Here is an 8,384-nt window from a genome sequence, read left to right on the forward strand (position 1 = left end):
CACACTAGCTTGATTCTTAATTACTTTTTGCGTTGAAAAATAATGCAGACGAGAGGGGACTGTTTGTAGATTTTGGTGGTGAAAAAAATGAAGCCAACCCTCTGAATTTATAGCCAACCAGTTGAGGTTTCAACAGGTGCGAAGATGCCTGTTCATGGAAATTAAAGGTGCCTCTTCGACAGAAATAAATTTCTGTTGATGAACTTTTGGTTGCGAATTTTTTAAATTCGGAAATGACTGGTGGAAAATTACTGCGAAAAATTAAAATTCCGCGGAAAAATATTAGAAAAGGAAAACTAAATAACGAAAAAGAAAAATAAATTTGTTCTTTTAGTGTAAAAATTCCATACATTGTTAACGCACCAAATTAAAGTAAAATTCTTTTAAGGAAATATGGAGGATAGAATTAAGTAGGCAAACTGTCGAAGAAACTCTTTCGTCTAAATCTCTCTCATCCAAATTACTAATACCATAACAGTCATAGTGTAAGGATCCAACAACTATGATCAATCAAAATCCCCTAATATCTATAAATAGACAAACCTTCCCATATCACTTTGTTATATATATCACTTCCATACCCTCTTATCATACTTTAAAGTATTTCCATACTTTCCTCCATAATATTCTGTGTCACAATTCTTTTTCAATAGAAAACGCCATAACATATTAGTAATATATCATGGCAGTCCAAAGGATTCTTCTTTTTTCCACCATTATTTTTTTAGCTTTATCAAATTCATCATGTAACGGAAGCTTCAATATTGAGGATCATGAAAATGATGATTTTTTCATGTCAGCTGATCCCAAAATGAATGTAGAACAAGAATTCGGTCATGACTTTCAAGTTTACCCTTCTTATTTGAGCACCATTGCTGAAGACGACAACATGAATATTGAAGAAGTTGCCAATAGGGTTGCATTTATTGATGTAAGTCGCTTTGGAGCTAAGGGTGATGGAGTTACAGATGATACTACGGTAAGTACTTCAAATATAACTGGATCATATATGGGGTTGAATGGCTAAATAATTAAGATTGGGCGAAGTTAATTTCGGCTAAGTTTTCTTTATGAAAAAGTCATTTTCTCATATTTGGTTACAAGGAAAACATTTTAAGAGCTAAAAGAGACTTCCCTCATGGGTGGAAGTCATTTAATCTTATCTAGGGGTGATAGTTTAAGCCCAAATTCATTCAATCCGCCTAACCCGTCCAAGGTTGGGCTGCTTATTGACCCGTCCATTGTTGAACTCAGTCCATCTTCACCCAACCTATCTAAAGTTGCTCTGATTTTTAATCCAAATTGATCTACGAGCAACTTTGCTAAAATATCTTTTAAATAGTTTTTTTTGTTTGATTCGCTATATATATATGACCATAACAAAGGAAAAATAATCTTATTTGGTAATTAAATAATTCATAATAAAACAACACACATTAATTTTAGCTTGGTAAGAGTTGGGTATGGGTTGGATTATGACCCAAATTTTAGTCAATCTTGACCTAGTCCATCTGAAGAACCCAACTAACTTTCGGGCGGATCATTAATACGCCTATTCACTACCCATTTTGAGCTTGCCAAATCAGTCTAACCCGCTCATTTCCTCACTTTAAGCTTCATATTACTTGCTTCAACTAATATTAAAATGTTATTATTAATCATTTATGCTCAATAATTTCATCAAACACTGTCCAATTCAAATATTGTTAATTTCTTATGTGAAATGATCTTTTAGGCATTTGAGAAAGCTTGGAAAGAGGCATGTTCATCTAACACACCTGTGCTCTTTGTGGTGCTCCACAACATGAATTATCTTCTCAAACAAATCACTTTTTCAGGTCCATGCAAATCTTCCATTTCAATGCAGGTCAGAATATATATTGGTTACTTGTTATTAAAACTGGAGAAGAAAAAGCGTCTTTATCATAGGAATTAATTTAGTTTGTTGATAGTTTCTTCTCCTCTTTATTTTTTTTTTTTCAAATTATTGTGCAGATTTTTGGATCTTTAGAAGCATCAGATAATATATCGGACTATAGTAAAGATAGAAGTCATTGGATTCTTTTTAATAATGTTCAAAACTTGGTTGTTGGAGGAGGAGGAGTTATCAATGGCAATGGAAAAATATGGTGGCAAAATTCTTGCAAAATCAATAAATCACTGGTAATTAACCTTGCTTATTTTTATCTTATACTAATTTTCAGAGCTACTTTTCTACTTTAGAAAATCATCAGTTGCCTTATAGTAATACTGATTGTTACTTTTTCTCCCTATGCAGCCATGCAAGAATGCACCAACGGTATGTTACATTTGATATTGGAATCGTCGGATCCTTGGAATATCAGTAAAGTTATCTCTGTGTGACCTATAGGTCACAGATTCGAGCCGTGGAAGCAGCCACTAATACTTGAATTAGATTTGGCTGTCTACATCGCATCCCTTAGGGTGCGACACTTCCCGGATTCTGCGTGAGCGTAAGATGCCTTGTTCACCGGACTGATTTTTTTTTTTAATGTAGTTTTTGAATTATTTATCTAGGTAATTAAAGCTAAAAGAGTTTATGCACAGGCCTTAACCTTCTACAATTGCAAGAATTTGAAAGTGAAGAACCTTAAGATTAAAGATGCACAACAAATTCATGTCTCATTTGAGAGATGCACTAATGTTGAAGCTTCAAATTTAATGGTGACTGCTCCTGAAAATAGCCCTAACACTGATGGAATCCATGTAGCAAATACTCAAAACATCCAAATTTCTGACTCTACCATTGGAACAGGTTATTTAATTTTTAATAAATTAATTACCAACGATTACTGTTTTTTATTTTGTCTTTTACGAAAACAAATATACAAATTACTATTCTTGGAAAAATGATATATTTTGTTGGATAGGTGATGATTGTATTTCAATTGCGAGTGGATCCCAAAAAGTGCAGGCCACGGATATTACTTGTGGTCCAGGTCATGGTATCAGGTATTTAAGAAAAAATTACATTTTTTTACACTTTAAAAAAAGAAACAGAATAAAATTCAACTTTTTGTGGTAGTACTTTTACTGATAGATACTTGAAAATCTAACTACCATGCATGCCCCCTTTCCCTGCCCCTTTTAACATTTTATATCTTTATTCATATCTTGGGATGTTAGGGGAGAATTTATAAATCCTTTATTTATAATTTCATAATTTCTCACTTATATCATAGGAAAAGCAATGATTATTGATGAAATATTTTTGTAGTACCTATAATATTTTGTCTAATTCGCTCTTATTTAATTTCTTTAATTTATTTTTTCTCTTGGGGTTAATTCGATTAGTATTGGGAGCTTAGGATCAAGGAATTCAGAAGCTCATGTGTCTGATGTTATTGTGAGTAGAGCCAAGCTTTCTGGTACAACTAATGGACTTAGGATCAAGACTTGGCAGGTATATATGTCTTCTCTTCATCTACTTTAGATTCAAAACTACAAGGAGAATAATTAATTAGTACTCCAATTACTAGGTGAATTTAAATTGAAGATATTGAGTTATCAGAGAGTTTAAATACATATTTAAAAAAAAAACATTAATGTTGCCTAAAAAAAACATTAGTAATATTTTGATTTAAGTAAATTATTGTGACTAAAAGGTTACTATTGCTATATTAAGTTACAATCATGACAAAAATTAATAATTAGCTACGGAATTCTATTATACCAAGAAATCCGTGGCTAATTTAACCTATCTTGCCACAACTTTTTATAACTTAAAGCAAAATATTTAATTTAGCTACAATATTATGTTTCAAATATTTTATTGTGGCTAAAAGATTATTACAGGTATAGTAAATTTTAACTCATGGCAAAAAAATGAATGATTACGAAATTCAATTATAGCAATAAATCTGTAGCTATATCATTTAACTACTGTCACAACTTTTTAGAACTTGAAGCAAAATTATTCATTTAGCTACAATATTTTATTTCAAATAATTTATTGTGGCTAAAATGTTACTATTGCTACGGTAACTATTGATGCGTGGCAAAAACTTATGATTAGCTACAAAATTTATTTGTAGCAATAAAGTTGTAGCTATTTAGGTAGCTATTACCATGATTGTTAGCAATTATAGCTAATATGAGGAATTAGCTTTCTCAACACAATTTTCGTGGCTAAGAAATTTTATTATTTTATAAATAGCCATAAAATTCTAAATTTTGTGGCTATTGTTAGATACTAGCTACAATTTTTAAATTCGTAACTACGATTTTGTTGCTATAGATGTACAATATTGGAGTGATTATAATGTGGTGTATCCAGGGAGGATCTGGAAATGCGAGCAACATCATATTTCAAAATGTGGAAATGCAAGGAGTAAAGAACCCCATAATCATAGACCAAAATTATTGTGATCAACATGATCCATGCAAACAACAGGTAAGAAAATTTTTAGTCTCACCAGCCCATACATAATAAGTAACTTTTTGGCCTTTTTATTTTGGTCTAATATAAGTGTCCTTTTACACAATCAAGAAGGAATTAACTTTTTTTTCTTCAAAATTTGCCCTTATTTACATATCTTAATGTGTCAAGTTAACAATATGCAAATTTTAATTAAGGATAATTTAATCAAAATACTTTTTTTTTCTCTAGGAGTTAGCATTTTCTTAAGGGGCGAGCCAAAAGCCAAAAAGTCACTTATATGGACGGGAGGGAGTATTAATTTAAGAAGGGAAGCTGGAAAAAGTTTCTTTTGAAAAACAAAAATAAAAAAGGGAGTGGGGAGAGATCTTTTTAACAAGATGTTGGATATATAAAAGCGGAAAAAAAAAATTCGTTTTTTGATTATCAAATATATTCCTTCCTAAACTAGAGTTGATTAATAACCCGTTGTAGTAGGTCATTGCACCAATTTTCCAGGTTACAGAATCGTCATATAGTTAGTTATTTGTAGTTATTATTATTTTTCAAATAACCTGATAGTCTAAAAAGTTTACCTTTTGATCATGCTCAAAAAGTAAACTCTTTTTATATTTGTCACTTGTCTCAGAGTTCGGCAGTTCAAGTGAAAAATATTGTCTATGAGAACATCATAGGTTCAAGTGCGACGAATGTGGCCATAAATTTTAATTGCAGCAAAAGCTTTCCATGTGAAGGAATTGTAATGCAGAATATAAACTTGGTAGAGGAAGGTGGAACTGCAACGGCTGTTTGCAGTAATGTCGAATTCAGCAATATTATTGGAACTGTCTCACCACATTGCCCAGGAGAAAGTTTTCAAGAATAAATTGACCTCTCTTGTTTTCATTATTTCTATAGATCATTTTTATGTAGTGTATTGTTAATATTCTTTTAGGGGATTCGTAGTAGGTGTACATAATAAAAAAGGAATATTATGTTTTGGAGTCTTAATAAGATTAAGTCTAATCATAAGATTCACATGAGTAGTATTGTTTGTACATACAAAGAAATCTTTAATTGTTCATGTATGATGTGATTCTTTTGGTATTCTCATGAACTTAACTAATTTTGTTGAGATACAAGCACATGCCATTACTTAATTGGGTTGTCTTTCTTTTACTATTGGGCCCTGAGCCCACATTGTATGTATTTATTTTTAATCTCTATAGTGAGTTATGGGCTGGCCCATATATAGAGGGAAAATATTCTTTTGTATATACAGACCTTCATTTCATTTTTCTGATTAGAAGAAATAATACATCTGAAAACTTCCGTCTCTCTCTCTCTCTCTCTCTCTCTCTCTCTCTCTCTCTCTCTCCATCTAATCTTCTTCGATCTTCTTAACAATGGAGTTTTATCATGGTATCAGAGCCCAGATCTAGATAGATCGGGAAATTATCTCTCGTCCGATGTTACCCTCACTCACTTTCATCGGAGTTTTGAAGTTCCGCTGTCTCTTCCATTTTCTGAGTTTTTCCGGCGAGTTTTCATCGGTATTGTTGAAGTTTTTCCGGTGTTAATGACGGAGATGAGTGCCTTTCTAATAACACTTCAGCTTTCCTGATAATTTCATCAAGCTTCATCTGGTATTATCTGAAGCTTTTCTTCTGACCTAGGGTTTGGCTGGTTTCTGCTTTTGCTCATTCAACTAGGGTTTGCACATCCCTATGACTTCTATTTTACAAGGCCGTTGTTCCTTCTGGTCACGAAGGAAATTTGGTAACCCTAGTTATCTCTCCTCATTATTTTGCTTTGTGTGTGCATTTTTTTCCTGATTAATTGTGTAGAAAAATGCTGAATAATGATGATTCTACATCTGCGTTACCAACTGCTACTCCTCCTCTCTCCCGTTCTGCTTTTCATGAGGATGATTATACGCATCCATGTCATCCTTTTTATGTCCATCCATTTGATGTTTTAGGATCCTCTTTAGTTTCTGTACCTTTTGATGGTACTAGGTATGGGAGTTGGAGACGAACTATCCTTGTGGCTTTATCTGTTAGAAATAAACTGGATTTCATTAATGGATCTTCAGTTAAGCCTCTTGACAGTTGTCCCTTGGCGAGACAGTGGCAGAGGAGTAATGATTTTGTTGTCTCTTGGTTAACCAACTCCTTGTCCAAGGACATTGCTCATAGTCTTGAGTACTCTGAACTTGCCAAAGATATTTGGAGTGAGTTGGAGGAAAGATATGGTCAAGCAGATACTGCAAGGATATTTGAGCTTAAGAAAGAACTTGCTCACATCTCACAAGGATCACTTGATATTGCTTCATATTTCAAAAAAATCAAGCAATTGTGGGATGAAATTGACGCCTTGTCAATTAGTAGAGTCAGGTCTTGTAATAACTGTGGTTTCAAATCTGACTATTAGAAAGATGATGATGTTCAAAAGGTGTATCAATTTTTGATGGGTCTCAATGATGTATATGTGCAAACTAGAAGCAATATTTTCATGATCAAACCTTTTCCATCCGTGAGCACTGTTTATAGTATATTGTTGTCAGATGAGAAGCAGAGGAGGTCTCTACCTCTCCTCAGTTTCTCCCTACATCTGCATCTTTCAATGCTGGGGTCTCTAAGCAAGGTTTTCCTTCCAGAGTCAGTTTTGATAGTCAAAGATCTCTTACATGCAAATATTGTAAGAAACCCAGGTCATACTATTGACAAGTGCTACAAGCTACATGGGTATCCTTCAAACTTTAAATTCACAAAAGGGTCGGCAGTAAGAAAACTGCAGCTCATGTTGAAGTGAACTCTCACTACTAGAAATCCGGTAAATACCGACCAGAAAAACCGACCAACGTTGGTCGGTTATGGCCAATTACCAACCAAAACGCGTCCAAATACGCTTGGTCGCTATTTTGATGGTTGTTTTAATATACCGACCAAGGCTGGTCGGTATGTTAAAACGACCATCTGAAGAATTAAAAACATTTACCGACCAACTTTGGTCGGAAACATATTTTAATAATTTAATTTACCGACCAAAATTGGTCAGTGTATTTAAATTATGTTTTTTATTAATTATTATAATTAAAAAATACCGACCAAAGTTGGTCGGTAAATGAAAATATATATTTTTTTTAAAATTAAAGTTTAACAATACCGACCAAAGTTGGTCGGTAATGTTGAATTCTGGGCTTGCATGCCAAGGAATTGAGCATCTCACACCCTTTCTCTTTCCTTGGCCGCTTCTAGCTCGGATGTGAGCTTTGTTGCTCTCCTTGCGAGGAAGTCCCTATTCCTTGCATTCCACACTTATAGTAAGAAGCCCGTATACCTTCCCCCATTTTGGACCGCCAGCAGACTCCATCCATATTCTTTCAGCATCCTCGTCGGAAGGTTGGGTTGGCTCGCCCGATTCACCGGCTGGCTGAGTGCGGATGAGTTCCTCCACGTTAGTTTGGTAGCGACCCTATACGAAAATTTAAATTGAATTAGTATTTCAAAATTTATATAAAATTAAATTAAAATACTTAAAGAAAAGTGAAATCTTACATATATAGTCGAGGTCCGTCCTCGACCCACCTTTCTTGATCTGTCTCTTTCTTCTTCTTTACAATATGAATCTCCTTGAATAGCTCATCATGATTCATTGGACTCCCCAACTTCTTTTCCTGAAAACAAATTAATTTAGTTAATAAACAAAATAGATATACTTTGAAAATTAAAATAATTTAAGCAATTACGTATCAATTTTCTTTTTATTGTTCCTAGGCTGATCGGAGCTCCAGTGTGCAAGGAGCCTCCCTTCTCAGATGAGCTTTCTTTCCTTTTTTGCTCTTCTCTAAGAACTTTGCGGTAAGCCATTGCCTTTGTAAATCATCCCATAAATTTTGAAGTAACCAGCCATGCTTCTTGTTATTCATTCTAGCATCGGAGAAAGCATCCGACAATCGTTTGCGAGCTTTATGATGAAAATTTGCAGCCACTTTCGCGCTATA

General features: G+C 33.7%; 1 protein-coding gene across 2 annotated transcripts; it reads left to right on the forward strand.

Moving 5' to 3' along the window:
- The first annotated feature begins 595 nt into the window (after positions 1-595).
- Positions 596-5,485, forward strand: LOC109205371 (polygalacturonase-2-like). 2 transcript variants are annotated; one of them, XM_019368080.1, is made up of 9 exons: positions 596-979; positions 1,736-1,867; positions 1,996-2,163; positions 2,279-2,299; positions 2,569-2,776; positions 2,892-2,973; positions 3,316-3,424; positions 4,259-4,414; positions 5,028-5,485. In XM_019368080.1, the coding sequence occupies exons 1-9, from the start codon at positions 683-685 to the stop codon at positions 5,262-5,264; spliced, it is 1,410 nt and encodes a 469-aa protein (XP_019223625.1). In that variant the 5' UTR covers positions 596-682; the 3' UTR covers positions 5,265-5,485. The 2 variants fall into 2 exon arrangements, with proteins under 2 accessions (XP_019223625.1, XP_019223626.1); XM_019368081.1 differs by having other exon boundaries at positions 4,298-4,414.
- The last annotated feature ends 2,899 nt before the right edge of the window (positions 5,486-8,384 follow it).

Source organism: Nicotiana attenuata, unplaced genomic scaffold, assembly GCF_001879085.1.
Source record: "Nicotiana attenuata strain UT unplaced genomic scaffold, NIATTr2, whole genome shotgun sequence".
In the NCBI taxonomy this organism is placed as follows: domain Eukaryota; kingdom Viridiplantae; phylum Streptophyta; class Magnoliopsida; order Solanales; family Solanaceae; genus Nicotiana; species Nicotiana attenuata.

Excerpts from the sequence above, each read along its gene's own strand:
- LOC109205371 (XM_019368080.1), top strand. The coding sequence starts at position 683 with ATGGCAGTCCAAAGGATTCTTCTTTTTTCCACCATTATTTTTTTAGCT. Across the intron at positions 2,164-2,278 it reads GCAAAATCAATAAATCACTG|CCATGCAAGAATGCACCAAC; the intron begins GTAATTAACCTT and ends CTCCCTATGCAG. Across the intron at positions 3,425-4,258 it reads TTAGGATCAAGACTTGGCAG|ATGTACAATATTGGAGTGAT; the intron begins GTATATATGTCT and ends TTGTTGCTATAG.